This window comes from Giraffa tippelskirchi, chromosome 14 (genome assembly GCF_054371585.1).
Source record: "Giraffa tippelskirchi isolate mGirTip1 chromosome 14, T2T-mGirTip1v1.2.pri, whole genome shotgun sequence".
NCBI classification, from domain to species: Eukaryota; Metazoa; Chordata; class Mammalia; order Artiodactyla; family Giraffidae; genus Giraffa; species Giraffa tippelskirchi.
This window is the reverse complement of record NC_137288.1, coordinates 60,184,966-60,202,219: the sequence shown is the minus strand read 5'-3', so window position 1 is coordinate 60,202,219 and position 17,254 is coordinate 60,184,966. Positions and strand designations below refer to the sequence as shown.

The 17,254-nt window shown below is 52.6% G+C and overlaps 1 protein-coding gene across 3 annotated transcripts in view; it reads left to right on the top strand.

Annotated features, from left to right (window-relative positions):
* SMAD7 (SMAD family member 7) overlaps positions 1-11,107 on the top strand; it is a 30,100-nt gene extending 18,993 nt beyond the window's left edge. For 2 of the 3 annotated variants that reach the window (XM_081561577.1, XM_081561576.1), the window contains exon 4: positions 9,129-11,107. In XM_081561577.1, the coding sequence (XP_081417703.1) occupies positions 9,129-9,667 (539 nt within the window). In that variant the 3' untranslated portion in view covers positions 9,668-11,107. The remainder of the gene's footprint in view (positions 1-9,128) is intronic. The other variant, XR_014074382.1, reaches the window with a different exon arrangement.
* The last annotated feature ends 6,147 nt before the right edge of the window (positions 11,108-17,254 follow it).

The window sequence follows — 17,254 nt, the reverse complement described above, 5'->3', positions numbered from 1 at the left end:
CCTTTTCCACCTTGCGGTCGGTCTGCTGAAGTTGGCAGGTCTCCTTCCCCAGTAGGCTCAGCGAGCTTCTGGGGCTCAAGAGGGCCAGGAAGAGCTACTCTGCTCAGAAAGTGCCTGGGGACCTTGCCAGCCCCAGGGCAGCCTCCCAGCCAGCGCGGCCCCTCCCCCTCATTAATCAGTAACCCAGAGGGAAAAGCTGAGATGCGTTCTTTCTGTGATCTGGGTGCACAGTACAGTTCTTAAAAATAGATGGGCCCCATCTCCAGCTCAATGGGATCAGAGTCAAAGCCCCGCTGGGGGTGTTTCCTGGGGAAGATACCTGGCATTGGGGGGCTTGCAGAGATTCAGAAGCCCCCCACCCCCCACCCCAGTGTTTGTCAGATGCCCAGGAGGGGGTGTGGAGAGATTACAGTGTGAGGGAAAGTGCCCACCTTCCAGGTTTCCATCCTCTGGGTTGAGGTTGGAGGCACAGCCAGCAGCTGGCTGCATGGGCTTTGCGGAGCCTTTTTTGTCCTGGACCTTAGTTTTTTTCCTCTACAAAATAAGCCAGTGGGCCTGGTCCCCATGCCCCTTGCAGCACCGAATGGCATCCTGTGATCTGTGGGTTTTGGTTCTTGGATTGGAAGGTGTGTGAGAATGAGACCCCTGTTGCTGAGGTGGTGGGTAGCTAACGGCCTCTTCCTTTGGTGAAGAAAAAGATTGCAGTTCTTCAGGGTTTTTTTGGTTTGCAGACTCTTTCAAGAATGAATGAAAGCAGAAGGATCATTTCCCCCCAGAAAAATGCATATGCATACCAGTATTTGCAGGTATTTCCTGGCGTCCTTCCCCCCAGCACCCCCCACCGTGGAATCCCCTGTACTCAAGAAGGCAGGGTGAACTGGAGAGGATTAGGAGAAACCCGGGCCTTTCTCCCCAGAAGTGGAATTGCTGGGCACGTGGTCCTTCTGTGTTGGGTTTTTGGAGGCAGGGCCATCCTGACTTGTGTGTCTGCATAGATGGATCACAGATCATTTGGGGCAACCAGGAGGACTCTTGAGGTTGAGTTCTGGGGCAGGGAGAGTAGGGTGGGGGTGGAGTGAGGGCTGCAGTGGAGGAGGAGGGGTGTCCTGGCTCTGCAGTCATCCAAGCCAGACTGGAACCCACATTTATGTGAGGCCCAGAGTCCTCTGAAATGTGGGGCACACAGCACAGAGCCACGGGGGGGGGGCCTTGAGAGGGTGGTCCAGGATGGGGGGACTTTTGTTCCCTGACGCCTCACTGGAGACTAAGGGTGGCAGGGCCTTCGAGAGGTGGGGGGTGGGGGCTCAGGCCTAGGAGGTGTCCTGGGTGCTTTGGGGGTGAAAGGGCTGAGATCGCTGAGCAGTGAGTGTGTCAAAGCCAGGGAGATTAGATTACGGAGGCAGACAGAAGTAATGATTAACTTTTCCTGTCTGCACACTGTCTCCTCTCTGTCGAACTGTTGTTTTTCCCTGCAAGTACAGTGCGGCCCTGGCCTGGCCCTGCTGTTGGGTTGTAAAGAAAGAAGGAATGAGGACTGGGAGTGAGCAGGGGGCGGGGAGCCAGGGAGCTGGCCAGAGAAGGGAGGCTTTTCCATCAGATCCAGCATTGGAATTTATTGGCCGGAATGCAGTAAATGTTCAAAATGCCATCCCGTCCAACAGTTTTCATAATTGTTATGGAACAAGGGGAGCTGGGGGAGGGGAGGGATGAAAAGGACTTTTGTTTCTCATTGGATTTTTCCACATCTTCGGACGGTTTCTCTACCCTCTAGACAAAAAAAAATCATCGAGAGTTGAGCTGGAGGAGGGTGGGGGACAGGGTGGGGGCAGGGCCAGCATCTGGGGCTGGAATACCTTGCAGGGAGCCTGGAGGGTCACTGCGGGCTCCCCGGGCTTTATTAAATCGAGGACCACAGCAAAAGCAGCTCCGGCAGAGCCTCCAGACATGCAGAATCAGACAAAAAACTGCCCTGCACCTCTGGGGGTTGTGTCCTTTCGGAAAATTGGCTTATTCTGCATCTGTGTTTGTTAAGATTCTTTAACGTGTTAGCCAGCAAATTTACAAGTGGTCTGTAACAAGAAGGAAATGCAGGGCTTTCTGGTGGTTTAAGAGGAGGTTCTTTTTCGTTGGTTTCACATTTGCGAGTGGCTGTGCACCCCTAGTTGAGAATCTTCCTGCGGAGTTTTGGGGCAGTTTCAGGACCCCCTCCAGGTAGGGATGGGGGTGGGTGAGAGTTGTGGGATATTCCCCTCCTGTGTCTTCCTGGAAGTGGCCAGGATCCTCCCCCAAGGGGAGCAGGTCGGTGAGCAAGTGACACTGTGCAGGTCTGGGGGGTTCTATGTGTGCAAGAGTGTGAATCCCCTTTCTGAAGGGAGCTGCTGAGTTATATGGGGAGGGGGGTGATGGTGGGGACTTGGCATTGCACCGGGGGGTGGAAGAGACTTTGAAATTCAGAGTTGCAGGATGAGGCTGGATGCACACTAACCAACAGCCAGGGAGGCCCATTTACTGTAAATATTATGAATGGAGTTGGCCGGGCTGGGAGTCCACACCCTTCCTCTGAGGCCTCTGGGAGCCCAGCAGAGCTGGCCTCCTCAGAAGGCAGGCAGCCGGGTACACGCTATAATTTGCATGGCTGAAGGCTGGGGCACAGGAAGCCGAGTCAGCCGGCTGGCGAGACAGATGGGAGCTTTTGATATGTGTGGCTTCCCGCCCCTGCCCGGCGCTACCCTCAATTATATCCTCTGATGGCAAAACACTGCTCTTAGGAGGGACCCCTGGGCTGGGGGGCCTCTGACTTGGGCCATCTAAGGGGCTCTGAGGGGTGGGGTTGGGGCCCATCGTGGGGGAGCAAGGAAGTACATTTTAGCTCTAGTAACTGATTACTCATCACAATTTTTAAGGCACAGTCACGAATCTTCAAGACTAGCAGGATCTGCCAAGTGTGTAAGCTCAGGGAGATTGCAGGAGGAAAGGAGGGTGACGATGAGTGAGAAACTTAAGGGCACCAAGTCCGGTTGGCATTGGAAATAAAATAGTAATACAGGACACCCTCCTCTGAAATAAAATAGTAATACAGGACACCCTCCCCTGAGGACTCACTTCTTCCCGGGGGCCATGAGTGATGAGAGACAGGAAGAACGCAAGTTTGTAACCTTTGTAGTTAGAAAAAAAAAAAATTGGGTTAGAGATGGACATGGCCAAATCTTGACTCCCATCTCCTTTGCCTTCGGATTTTATTTTGTTTTTGTTTTATTGTTGCAAATGAAATGCAAAAATGTGCCCCACTTCTCAAAGTGCTTTTCTTAACTCTCCGTAAGGTAGTAAAAATAAATGGAACTGGTGTTGTTTAATATTGAATCCCCAAGTGGAGCCGGAGCCCAGCAGAGCCAAGAGGGCTGCCCTTACCCACCTTCCTGTTAGTTGTGGGCAGGTCAAACTGTGACTCTTGATGGGGCAAAGCCACTTGACCAAGGTCACAGAGCAGCAGCTTACAGGCAAAAAAGTCTTTTCACTCCTGGCTTCTTGGCGCGAGAGAGCTGGACCCCACACTTGGGGACACAGTAGGCATAGCGTTTCCAAAGTGGGTTCTGAAGGACACTTGTTTTTCCCTCTGGTGCTTGGAGAGGACCGGTGTGGCTTTAGGGGCCTGAGGTGACTGCCCACCCACAGCTCACACAGGGCCATATTCTGGCCTTGAACCCAGCTCTCTTTGGCAGGTGATGGGTGCCTCCACCTGCCTCGTTCCCCCTCCGTTAGCATCAGGATGCTAACGCCATGCAGCTTCACGGGGTCCCCTCTCTGTGAGCCCCTTTCCATCAGGGCTCTACATAGTAACTGCTCACTAGGTGTAAAGTGTCACCCCAGAAGCCTTCTCCCATTTGGGGTGAGGTGTGGTCAGCATTTTCTGAGCACTTGGAGAACCTCTGAGATGATACGCCCCTTAAGAGTTGAGAACCTCCAGTGTGGCTGCTGGCCAGGCCCCGACCTCTCACTGACTTCTAGCAAGTTGTCATAACACCAGTGAGGTCACTACTGGACTACTGGGAGCTCCATTTTAGGGAGCCTCGGGAGGCAGATTTGAAGGGAGATGTCTGACTCCATAGCTGGGAGGTTGGGCCCAGGGATCTGAAGAAGCGCCCTGGCCTTTGAAGGAGAGCCGGTGAGACCCCTTGGCCACCCCCAAATCCAGCCACCTCGGTGGGGAACCTCATTGCTGAGCTCTGGGAAGAAAAAAGAATCCAACTTTTTCCTTCTGCCTTCTTCCAGCCAGAATTCATTCTTGATCTCTTTGATGCAAGAGCTTGGGGTGGTGGTACTGAGTCTGGTCCCAGCGTTTGCCAGGTACCTGAGAGTTAACCTGAAACATTTTGAATTAGTTTCAGCCCCCATGGAGAGCTTGTGCTAAACCCCAGAGCTGTCTTTGCTGCCCCCAGAGTCTAGGGGAGCAGCTCTGGCGGCATCTTTCGAGTCCCGAATGAGGTAAACGTGGCCGATTAGAGCTGACCCCAGAACCCAGACTGAGCTCAGACGGCGCAGCAAGCATTTATGTGTTTGCTTTAGTTTTGGGCCATTTGCTTCCCAAAAACTGAAAACCAGTGAGAAACTTCGTTAATTGTGTTGGGGGTGAGATTGGATGGGACGGGTTGGCACTGTTATCTCAGTCCTTGTCCCTGGAGTGGGCTGGCCGCTCTCAGAACAGCCAGTTTCCTGCCCAGGGTGGGGACCCAGGCTGACGGGAGCTGTTAACCTTTGGGATGACTGCTTAGGGGGAGGACAGGATGAGGCAACCCTTGGTGGCGCCGGGAGTCCCGAGGAGGGAGGACCCTGGACCTGAGAGGGCGAGGCGTGGCCATGTTTGCGTTCCAGGGTTGCCGGATTTACTGCTGGGCCTGCGGGGGTGCCCTGCTCCGCTGGACCACTGTACAGGCGGGGTGGGGGGTGGTGGTGGCTCGCATACCCATCCTACTGTTGGGTAGTGAGAATGTTGGATAAGAGAGGTAATTTCTTTATAATCCAAGTGCCTCTCAGAGAAGAGCATCCCAGCCCCCTGCTGCCCCAGCAGTGGGCACGTTGGCTCAGTGGCTGCTGTGCCTCTGTGCTGTCTCGGTTTCCCAAGATCATCCTGTCGTGAAAAGTCAGACCCCCCCCCATCAGCACCCCTTCTGTGTGTGGACACAGCTCGGGTGTGGTGGCCTCACTTCAGATGTTCTCAGAGTCCCTCTAGGTGCTTTGGAACAATTCTGCCTCTCTGGCCTCATGGACACTTTCCTAAGCTGGAGACTGGACATGGTACCATCGAGGCCCTGAATTTGGCCTTTCCTCTGTCTCTCCAGGTTTTTTTTTTTCTTCATCATCTCCTCACATCTTCAAAAAAAAAAAAAAAATTTCTCTCTTACCTACAGTGTGGCCTTGAGGTCTGGTCACCCTGTGCCATTACCATCCCAGGCGTGAGATTCATTCATGAGCCTCTGGTCTTCTAGAAGGGTCTGGTCTGTTCATTCATGACCAGGGTAATTAAATAACTCTTTGTGCGAGGCAGGGAGCTCCTTGTTAAGTGGTCTTCCCTAATGCAAGTGCAAACAGGAGGCAAAGTCCTTCCCCTTCTCCACACCGCCTCCCCCCCTTTCCTCTTAAAGGGTAGATTTTTATGCTTTAAGGGAAATTGGGAAGAGGAGGGTGGGGGGAACAACCTAAAAGGAATTTCAGGCCGATTCAGCACTTTTCTGGGGTTGCTCCAAAAATTCCCTGCACTGTAATAAAAAGAAAAAATTGTGAGCAGGCATCTGATTAGCTCGCTTTTTACAACACAGCTTTTCTTTTGGATGCTTTAAAATGCACAAATACGGTTTTAAAACAAGCCCCTGTACAGTTTTCTGAGTAGAGAGAAGCTGTTGAAAATACCGGAAAAGGTTATAAAAGCTGAGGGAAATTAACAAAGGATGGTGGGTTGTGCCTTCGGAGGTTAAGTATCAGCCCCCAGGATACGAAGACCCTTCCTCGGTCCTTCTAACGAGCGGGGGACTTGTTTTTCTGTGCACGGCCCTCCTGGCTCCTCACCTCGAGGCCTGGGAAGCCCCAGGAGCTGAGTGTCTTCACAGACCTTTGTGGGGAGATGCTTGTGGGCTGCGGGCCTGGTTCAGGGAACTGTGTTTCTCTGAAGATGCTGCTGAGGGCTTCCCAGAAATGAGCCCATAAGCCGGGAGTTCAGGGCTAAGGAGGGGAATCTGAAGTGGCAGTTTGGGGCATTGCACTGAGCCCCTAGACATGTGCTGTGTAAAAGGGAGGCCTCTCCTCTGGTGAAGGGTTTGCATGAGAGCCTGTTTTTGTGCTCAGAGCTATAGTTCAGGAACAGCAAGGAGAAGAGGTATCAGGGTACTAGGGGACTGCAGGGTGACATGGGAGGGTTGTGTGGGGGTCCTCCTACCCCCCACTTAGGGCACTTTCAGTGGGCTTTCAGGGGCCTTGTTCACATCCAGGGACATCCGCACACTGCCATTTCTCTGGCTGGGCCGTTCACCTCCACAGAAAGAGGCTCTTTGCAGGGGATGTCTGGAAGCAAATTGCTGGGTGGACTGGCGGGCTGCACAGATGAAAGAGAAACCCACCAGAATGCCCTCTCCCTCGCCCCCTCCCCTCTACTGGAGACATCAGGCCCCAGCCCCCACCCAGCTTCCCCTGCCCCCCTGAGGCCCAGCAGGCAGGCGAGGCCCCCACCCCTGGCCCCGGGGGGGGCCTGGTACAGGGGCCACTTGATCTTCAGCTCCCAGCCCTCCTCTTCCTCCTCCCCCTCAAGCCCTCTTCTGGAGAGGGTGCCAGGTTTCAGAGGAGCCACGCCAAGGGTCTCCTCAGCCTCCCTCCCAGCAACTCCTTCCTTCCCAGGCTAGTTTGTTGTCCCGAGTTGGGATGATAGCACTTCTTACAGTTTGAAACACTCTCCCCACTCCAACAAGCAGGAGGGGAGGGCAGGCACCCCGTGCCTTGCAGAGGAGTGCCTTCTCCTCCCCAGCAAACTTGGACGCCAGAGCATTTTTATTTACGTGGCTGTTCTGGGTCTTTGGTGTAGCAGCCGTCAGAGCCCAACTCCCTCGGCAAGAGGGTTCAAAGATTGCCAGCGCTCACGAGTTTATTAGCAGTTGATGGATACTTTGCAGAAACAAGTTAATGCCTGATGACTCACCTTCTGCTCCGAGCCCTTGTCCCTCTCTTGTTTTTCCATATGTTCCCGTGTGTGTGCACGCAAACACACACTCACGACACACAGTTGAAGCGCGCTCACATTCAGGCACACAGCCTCTCTCATGCTTGTAGTTCAGAAATGCCCATGAGGGTGGGGGTGGACGGGCCAGGTTTCTGGTGTTGATTTTAGGGGTGGGGGTTGTGGGAAGGCTGGACCCTTAGTCTTCCCCTTTTGTGTAGCTGGCAGGGCAGGCCTTGGAGAAGGCCAGGTGGGGTGTCTTGGGGGCCACTGCTCAGGCTGTCCCAGGGGGTCACCAAACACATTTGTACAGACTTATTCACAGGACAGCACGCAAGGCAGGCTGCTGCTTTAAAAAAAAAAAAAAAAACCTTAATGGAGCGGACTGGTTCCCAGGTCCTGACATGCCTGTGAACGTTGGAAGGAGTTGGTGTACTGAGCCGCGCTGGTTACCCAGCCTGCCAGGGCAGCAGGACACCGGGCCCCATCCCTGCTCCAGCCCTGGCCTCTGTGCTAGTACCCCGGCATCACTCAGGCGCTAAAACTGAGGGATTCCACAATCAAAGAGGCCCAAACCAGTCCAGAGACGTCTCACACCACCCCCAACCTTGGTGTCCCAAGCCCCCCACCCCAGTAAATGAGAGGCAAGGACTGCAGGGAGGGCGGGAGGAGGAGGCCGCCTGCCCGGCCTTTCCCCATTTTTGTTAACAAATACAAGACTTCCGGTCTCCGCCCTGCCACCACAAACCACAGCGTTCCTGCAGCCTGGCCGGGCTGGGGGAGATTTATGGTTCCCAGTCTGAGGCCTGCCCCGCTGGCTCCAGCTTAAGGAGGAAGGAGGAGTTGGAATGCCAGCCGCTGGAGGCCCCCCTTCCCTTCCATGGATCCCCTTTTTAAAGATACCCACCCCCACCCCCAGTGCCTGTTGAGGAAAAATCACCTTACCAGAATCATCCCAGTCTCCCCAGCTCCCTGTGGGTAGAAAGCACCTTCTAGAAAGGCAGGGGGCCTCCAGGGGAGGAGGGGTCGGGAGGGGGCAGGGCACAGAGTTGACTTGCTTCTAGGGAGGGAGGGGGAAAGAGGGGGATGCCGGCGAGAAGGGCTTGAAAGCGTGGCCGAATCCACTATAGACGTGCTGTCTTCTGTCTGGGCTGTGACACCAGGGTGCATGCGGTGATTTGGCATTTAGACGTGAACTCACCCTTTGTATATAGATCTGCTGCTGACGGACACGCTGAGAGTTGCTTTTCTATTAAGAAGATAGGGGTTTTTTGTTTTGTTTTTTAATCCCAAACCACCTCCATTAAAGTTTTTCCAGGCAGTGATCCCTTATGACCAAGGCACTGATCTGAGAACCGGGTGACAAGCTCAGAGACTCTAGCAGGTGGTCCTGGGGTCCAAGTCTGGCTCTTTCGCCCTTAGAGCCTGAGGGGAAAAAAGCTTTCTGAGTGCAGGTTTTCTCATGAGGATGACTTGAGACTGGAGCCGCTGGCCTTCAAGGTTCCATCCCGTGTAAAAGAACTGAAATTCTGGACCATGCATTTGTAACACCTTCTCTAGCCCTAAAACCAGGACCAGCCAAGTTACTGAGTGGTCTTGGCTTCTGAGCTCTACAAGGATGGGGCTTCGTCTTTGGCCAGGTGGGCACATGTCCTGTGTTCTTGATAAGAGTCAGAGGGAGTGGAGGGAAGAGACTCACCAGCGAGCCCCACACTTAGAGGCAAGGCTCTCCCATCACTGGGTCGAGCTTTCCAGACACCTGTAGGAGGACTGTCCAGCCTGCATCACAGCCAGCCACCTTATACCTCCTTCTGTCTTGCACTGAGAGACCAATCGTGGGGGTGTATGTATGTATGTGTCTTGGTTTTGGGAGGAAGAGGAAAAGGCCAGCCTCCATCACCACCGACCAGGTCCGCCTTTTGTTTTCCAGATTCCCAACTTCTTCTGGAGCCTGGGGATCGGTCACACTGGTGCGTGGTGGCATACTGGGAGGAGAAGACGAGAGTGGGGAGGCTCTACTGTGTCCAGGAGCCCTCCCTGGACATCTTCTATGATCTACCTCAGGGGAATGGCTTTTGCCTCGGACAGCTCAATTCGGACAACAAGAGTCAGCTGGTGCAGAAAGTACGGAGCAAAATCGGCTGTGGCATCCAGCTCACGCGGGAAGTGGACGGCGTGTGGGTGTACAACCGCAGCAGTTACCCCATCTTCATCAAGTCGGCCACACTGGACAACCCGGACTCCAGGACGCTGTTGGTACACAAAGTGTTCCCCGGTTTCTCCATCAAGGCTTTTGACTACGAGAAAGCGTACAGCCTGCAGCGGCCCAACGACCACGAGTTCATGCAGCAGCCGTGGACTGGCTTCACCGTGCAGATCAGCTTTGTGAAGGGCTGGGGCCAGTGCTACACTCGCCAGTTCATCAGCAGCTGCCCGTGCTGGCTGGAGGTCATCTTCAACAGCCGGTAGCCACGTGGGGAGAGGACAGAGCGGGAGCCGAGCGGGCCCAGTCCAAACTACTTTGCTGCTAATATTTTCCTCCTGAGTGCTTGCTTTTCATGCAAACTCTTTGGTCATTATTTCCCCCCCACCGCCCACCCTCCTTCTTGTCGTCCTTGTTTATGTTCTGTTTTGTTCTTTGAGAAATAGCTTATGAAAAGAATTGTTGGGGTTTGGAGGAGGGGAGAGTGGTATGGTTGGCAGAACACTGCGATACGGAAAAGGGGAAGCAAAAAACCAGTACCACCGAATACCGTGTAAATGGGGAGCAGGCCCCACCTTTGGGGTCGTCACTGCCCTTGTCAGGTGTGTGGGTGTGTGTGCGTGAGTGCGTGCATGCGTGCGTGTATGCAGATGAGGGGAAGTGGTGTGCTCTGTTTCCTACACGTGTTGCCCGCTGAGAAGTGTGTGTCTCTTTTGCCCTTTGGACACGCTTAGTGGGGCAGCGGGTGTCCCAGCAGAAGGCTCTGTCCCCAGAGCCTGGGGAAGCCCCCATCCCGTCTCGCCCCTTCTCGGACATTGGCCTGTCCGAAGGCTTCTCAGAAGCCACCCCGCCAGAGGCCGGACCAGAACCCGTTTTCCCGTGCTGCCTCACTCCCCTCTGGCCACCCTGCTGCCATCGTCATAGCTGTCTGTCTTGGCCATCTGCTCCTGGACGTCTCTGAGATGGGCTTCCCAAGGGCTGCCGGGGCAGCCCCGTCACAGTATTGCTCACCCAATGCCCTCTCAGGCCCCTCCGCCTCTCCCCTGCCCTGGTTACATCAGGTTTTTCCTGGACTCACAAAGCCAGCTCAGCACTTTCCTCCCCTCCGCAGCCTGTGTGTTGAGCTCTGCTGTTAGACCAGCGAGGGGAGCAGCCTCCCACCCCCAACCCCTTCCCACCAAGAAGGATTCGGTCCATCTTAACCCAAGGTACCATCCTGAGCTGACACCTAACCCTTTTCATTTCTTCTACAACTCATACACTCGTATGATACGTTGACACTGCTCTTAGCTCAATGAGCATGTTTAGACTTTAACATAAGCTATTTTTCTAACTACAAAGGTTTAAATGAACAAGAGAAGCATTCTCATTGGAAATTTAGCATTGTAGTGCTTTGAGAGAGAAAGGACTCCTGAAAAAAAAAACAAAACCTGAGATTTATTAAAGAAAAAAATGTATTTTATGTTATATATAAATATATTATTACTTGTAAATATAAAGACGTTTTATAAGCATCATTATTTATGTATTGTGCAATGTGTATAAACAAAATAAAGAAAAGATGCACTTTGCTTTAATATAAATGCAAATAACAAATGCCAAATTAAAAAAGATAAACACAAGATTGGTGTTTTTTTCTATGGGTGTTATCACCTGGCTGAATGTTTTTCTAAAGGAGTTTATGTTCCATTAAACAATTTTTAAAATGTATACTTGATTCCATGTTGTCCTCCAGCTCCTTTGTCTTCTGACGGGAGGAGGGTGGGATGCAGCCATCAGAATCCACGACACTTGAAGGTCTCCCAGAGCTTGGTGGGGGAGGAATCTTGGTTGGGGGAACCAGAGAAGGGAGAGACATCCAAAACCGCTTGGTCTTCCTAGTATGCTGGAAAGACCTCTACCTACAGATACCACTTTCCTTAGGCAGTCACCCTAGGGTATAGCTGGTGGGTGTCCCCAGTTTGTGAACCTCAGGGAGCCCTGAGTTACAAAGGCAGCTGATTTTTCAAAGCGTGAAGAGTTGAGAAAAGGGGATGTCATCTCAAATAACGGGAAGGAGGCCGCCCTGAGAGAGGGGAGGTAAAGCCTGGAGAACTTGGGCCCCTTGCTTTGTGCTTGTTAACTCCTCCGATTTACATTAAATCCTGAGAATACTGCAACTTTCCTGTAGGAAGGTCACTGCCACCCTGGGTTCCAGGACAGATTCCCTGAGGGCTGAAGCCCTGGGGTAGAGATGAGGCGGGGGCTGAGTGTTGGTGGTGAGCGGCGGAGGTCCCTCCAAGGTCTGCCGAGTTCTGTACTGGGCACTTGGGGAGCTGGAGTTGGCTGGAAGAGTGCGGGTCCTACTATGCCTCTGTGAACACTCTTCCAGATCTCTAATCTCTCGGCCGGGACTAGCTTAGCTGTAATGGCATCTGCTGCTAAATTGCCCCTTCGGGACTGCCCCTGGGATTTCCACTGCTTGATCTGAGCCACATTTTAGATTCAAGGCCTCTCGCACAAGAAGTAGTCCAAATCAGGCACCAAAGGAGGCTGTTTTCGTGTCTCTGATTCTTGAACCTTAAGATTTTGGATATCACAAACTGATACAATTTCAGAAAAAAGTTTTTGGAGGGCCAAAGTAGGATGGCCAGTTTTTCATTTTGCCAAATGACGCAAAGCATTACAGCCTACTGGCACCGCTACTTTAATTCAAGGGAATTCTACAATTGTGTAGCGAGAAATGTGTGTGTGCACATGCTTAGTAGCTCAGACATGTCAGATTCTTTGCGGCCTCATGGACTGTAGCCCACCAGGCTCCTCTGTCCATGGGATTCTCCAGGCAAGAATCCTGGAGTGGGTAGCCAGTCCCTTCTCCAGGGGATCTTTCCAACCACCAGGTCTCCCGCATTGCAGGCAGATTCTTTACCATCTGAGCCACCAGGGAAACCAAATGGCCATCCAGGCCAGTTTGTTCCATGAGGTGATGGGGAACTCACCACCACTCAAGGCAGCTCTTTATCCGTTGAACTGAAAACTGCCTCCGTTTATTCTTGTTCTGCAACCTGGAATAAGTGTAAAATCCCATGTCTGGAAAACACCCAAGGAGGGCTCTAATTAACTCCCGTGTGGTAGTGGTGGAGAAGGGGTGGGGTGGAAGGTGTTACATTAGGGAGCTGTCAAAGGTATTTTTGTTTGCTCTTAACTTGCATCAGCATGCCAGGAAGCTCTTTAATAATAATAATAGCTACCATTTATTGAATGCTTAGCTGGTTGCCAGGCATGATGTTAAGCATTTAAGAGAATTATTTAATCCTCACTAGGACCCCCTGCAAAACTGAAGGCTCTGAGAGGTTAGACTTGCTTGCCCAAGGTCACCTGGTGACGAAGTGCTTGGTGGCGGGGGGCAGGGCCCAATTCTTGCCCTACTTTTTAGTCCATACTCTGTAGAGATGTTATTTGGGGTGCCTCAAAGCAGGCGGAGGTGGGCCCCTTGCTGTGGGCCAGGCGAGTTGCATGGGCAGGGCCTCTGGGTCCAGAGGAAAGAGCTGTGGCATCACTTTCATGCCCTCCTCTGTCACCTGGACTTGACTCTCAGCCCATCAGGTTGGAACTGGGCTGCTGGCAAGTGGACCCCTGTGGGATTGCTGACTCTGAGTCAGGGAAAGAGGGGTACTTAGGGGAGACCCCATGTTTCCAGTATGCAGCACGGAGCAGCTGTCACCAGAGCCAGCCCCTGGGCACCTGCCGTGTGCCAAGACATGCAGGGGGCACATGGCCTTGATGGTGCTGGAGGACAAGACCCCTGCACCCGAGGGTGGTCAGCAACACGGGCGGAATGTGTTGAGTGAGGAGCTAGGACCTCCAGCCCAGATGGAGTTCAAATTCATGGAGGGAAGGACCAGACCAGACGCTCCCTAGAAGGGACGTTTTCCTGCCCCCTGATTCTCCTTCCTCTCTCAGCTCACCAGTCAGATTTGGGGTGCATCACAGGTTCTGCCCTCTGCTCTCTTCACGGCCACATCCCGTCCCCAGGTGGCAACACTACTCAGGTACCTTCATCTCCCCCAACCTGCGAGGCCACAGCTGCCCTCTCCCATCATGAAGAAACAAACCGGATCCTGTTCTCCCTGCCTCATTCCATTCATGGTTAGAAGATGCAAACCTGTCTCACATATATTCCCTTGCTCTGTCCCCACTAGCACTATTTAATTCGGGGCTGTCTAGAGCCTCCTTGGCCTTCCTTCCTCTGCTCCAGGTTCCCCTTCAGCGTCTGCCGCCACCAGTCTCATGCTTTAACCCCTCAACACACACACACACACACACACACACACACACACACACACACACACACCCCTCTGTCTTGGTACCTGCATGCAGGGTGACTTGCAGTTCCTCAAACACACCTTACTTACGTGTTTCTAAGCAAGAGCTTTCCAGATCCTTCTTCAATTGACTTCTTATCCTTCAAGATGCAACTCAGAATAAACCTCCTTCAGGAAACCTCTCCCCTAAAAATTTCTGCTCTAAAGAGACATCAGTGGTATAGGATCCTCTCTTCCCTACTGAACAGTAAGTTTTTGGCACTGTGGGATCTCAGTTGGGGCCCCTCTTAGGATCCAGTGCCCTAAAAATTTCTGGTATGGTGTTCAGACAGGGCTTGTCCCAACAAGGGAGGGAGAGGCAGAATTGTGGGCTTAGCTTGGAATGGAAATAATAATAATAATACCCAGCACTGATTGTGTTCTGATTATGCGGTAAGTAGTGTCCCAGGCATTTTACATTGGTATCGTCCCGTATAATCCTTACAATCATTCTAAAAGTAGCTACATTATCAAGAGGCCCTGTTCAACATGAAGAAACGGAGGTTAGAGCTGCCCAGGTCCCTCAGGTGATAAGTGATGGTGTCAGCTTTCATCACTTCTATGCTATTTCATCTCCATGGGCAGGCTTGGGTCAAGAGTGATGGAATAGGGCTGATATTTTTTTCTAAAACAAGGTCCAGTTGAAAGGACCAGGCTGATCTGATTGCTGAGCACCTGAGGTCTGTACATGTACAGATCTGTGTTCACCAAGGGTCTTCCCATTGCATGCCCTGCCGGGGCCCCACTGTGGCAACACAGAGGCAGACCTTGGCCAGCTCTGGAAGAGGCGGCCCTCCCACAGGTGAGTGACTTGCTCAGGACACCCACATGTATCGTCTGGGGGCAGGGAAGGATGGAACTGCACCCAGGCCCACAGCAAGCAGACTTCCTGATGGTGAGGCCCCCACCCTCAGCCTCCAGAGGATCTTTCTGTCCGCCTGCGTGTTGTCAGCGCAGCTGCCCTGAAAGCACAGCTCTAGACAGTGACCGCAGGAGCGCCGGGGCAGGTGGGTGTGGGGTCTGACTCATGGGATGTGACTCAGGGTCCTGGGTGTTGGAGTCAGAGAGACCGTGGCGGGGGTGCTCACTTGGGTAAGTCACTTAACCTCTCTGAACCTCAGTTTCTGAAACATCAAATGTTGGGGCCAAGGGGGAATTAGTAAGGAAATGCATGGAAGAGTCAGCCATAGGGTGGTTAGGCTGAACCAGGTTGGGTTGCTACTATCTGACAGTTTAGACCTCCCAGGAGTGGCAATTTCATATCATTTAATCTACTAGATGCTCAATTCAAAGCAGTGACAGTTAGGGGTCCCCAACCTTCTTTTTCCCTAGGAGCTACAGGTAGGGGCTGTGCAACAAGAGGGCTGAGAAAAGGCAGCAGAGATGATCAATACTGAGGCCATTCCCTGCTCCTCAGGGTGCCAGCAAACTGCCAAGTCCAGGTCAGAGCAGTCAGTGAGGGCCGGCGGGAGCCCGGGGAGGGGGCTTGGGGTGCCCCAGACTCTGGAGAAGGGGACGTGGGCCCTGGGCAGTGCCCGTCGAGCTGAGCAGCCCGCATGGCCCCGGGTTTCCTGGCGCTGGAGCAGCAGGCTTGAGTTGCCAACTCAGCAGTTTTCCCAACCAGAAGCGCCCTCCTCTCTCTTTCTGAAAGTAATGATTTTCTAAAAATGGATTCCCTCCCCTCCCCCCAGCTGCAATTAATCCAGTGAATGTGAAATAGCCGCTGGAGGAGGCCCTCGGTGAGTTCAGACTAGCGCAAGCGCTTTGATTCAGGAACGATTCATGGCTAGGGATGAGAGGTGGGTGAGGGTGCGTGTCCTAGGTGCCAGACTGGGCTCACTGTGGGGTCTGTTTAGTGCCCTTTGGAGCCACAGAGATAAGAGCTGCAGGCCTCTTTCTAGGGAGACTGTGTGAGGAGACTTCCTTGGGATTTGAGAGTGGAAGCATCTCAGTCCCAGGCTCCGAGGTCATCCCATAGACACGCATGCCCTAGGCCAGCCAGACGAAGTTGATAAATAAACCTGGGGCACTTGTCTGGAACTGCCTTTAAAAAAAAAAAAATTTAAGTTGAAGTATTGCAAAGAGTCCGACATGACTGAGCGAGCGACTTTCACACACACACACACACACACACACAGTTGATTTATAATATTGTGTTCATTTCTGCTGTACAGCAAAGTGATTAAGTTATACACATATACATATCCTTTTAAAAATATTATTTTCCAGTAGGAGCTGCCTCTTTAAAGAGATTTGGGGGAGAAAGAATGTGATTGTCTTATCCTAAAACAAGCCTAGGTGTGTTATGTAGAACAATGCAAATGACGTGAATACTTCAGTGAAATGGCAAGACACTAGGAGGATGTGTCTTTGTTCCCAGTGTTGCTTTTAGCATGGCCCCAGGCCCATGTGGGCACTTCAGTGGAGAAGGATGAGATGGAATTTATGCCCTGGGTTTAAAGGTGGGACACAGGGGCCCTGGAAGTAGAAACAGAATGTGTCTCTTAGGGCTGCACTGAACCTTAGAGGAAATATGGCTGATCTGTAGATAGGGATATTACATTTGTTCTCAACAATGCAGAGATCCCTTTCACACACATTCTCTTAAAAGATTCCAGATGGGACCTTTTAGAAGAAGGAACAGAGGTTGGAGGAGATCAATGACTTGAGACACCCAGCCAAGAGGTGGCAAGAACACCCCTGGCAGTTCTCCTGAAGTCTCTCCCAGGGCTTTTTTTTCCCTCCCAGAGCATGGCACTTGCCTGCTCTGTGCAACACCTCTTTAAAACTCCTTTCCCTCCATCAGCCTTCGGGGTCCTGGTATCAACAAATGGCTGTAGCAGAGACATTTCATTCTCAGACATTTTCTCTAGCGTGGCCCCCATTTCCCAGCCTCCCTTGCAATTTGTCTGCAGCCATGTGACTAGTTCTGGCCAATGGGCTGCAAGAGGTGGTACCTGGTGCCCCCTCTGGGCTAAAGCCCTGAAGTAGTAGTGAGTGGTGAGCAGTGTCTCTCTCTCTCTCCCTCTGCCACCAGAGATGAAATCACTGGACCCCTGAATCACTGCCCTGGAAGCCGCTGGGCCTACAGCAGTCTGTGTGAAGGTACTTTTTTGTGTCACTGACTGAGATTGAGCGGCTTGCCATCCAGATGAACCCATGGCCCACCACACCACGCAGATACTCCACCCAATCTGTCTTGCTTTCCTCTTTTCATGGAGATTCGTCCTGTATCTCTAACAGCACTGGATTTCCTTGAGGTCAGGCAGCAGCTTACACTCTTACTTGAATCACATCTTTTAGCGCCCCAAGCCCAGCTCTGGGCTCATAGTAGGTGCTTAGTAATTACCTGCTATGATTGATGTGAACTGAGGAGCTTTCCCCACTCGTGTCCCTGGAGGGATTGCTGGTTGCCCTCCAAGGGCACGGTCTCCCCAGGCTGTCCAAAGCTGCATGGAAATTCCCCCTTGCTCAGGCTTAACCTCCTAAAACCCACTGGAAGCCCCTCCC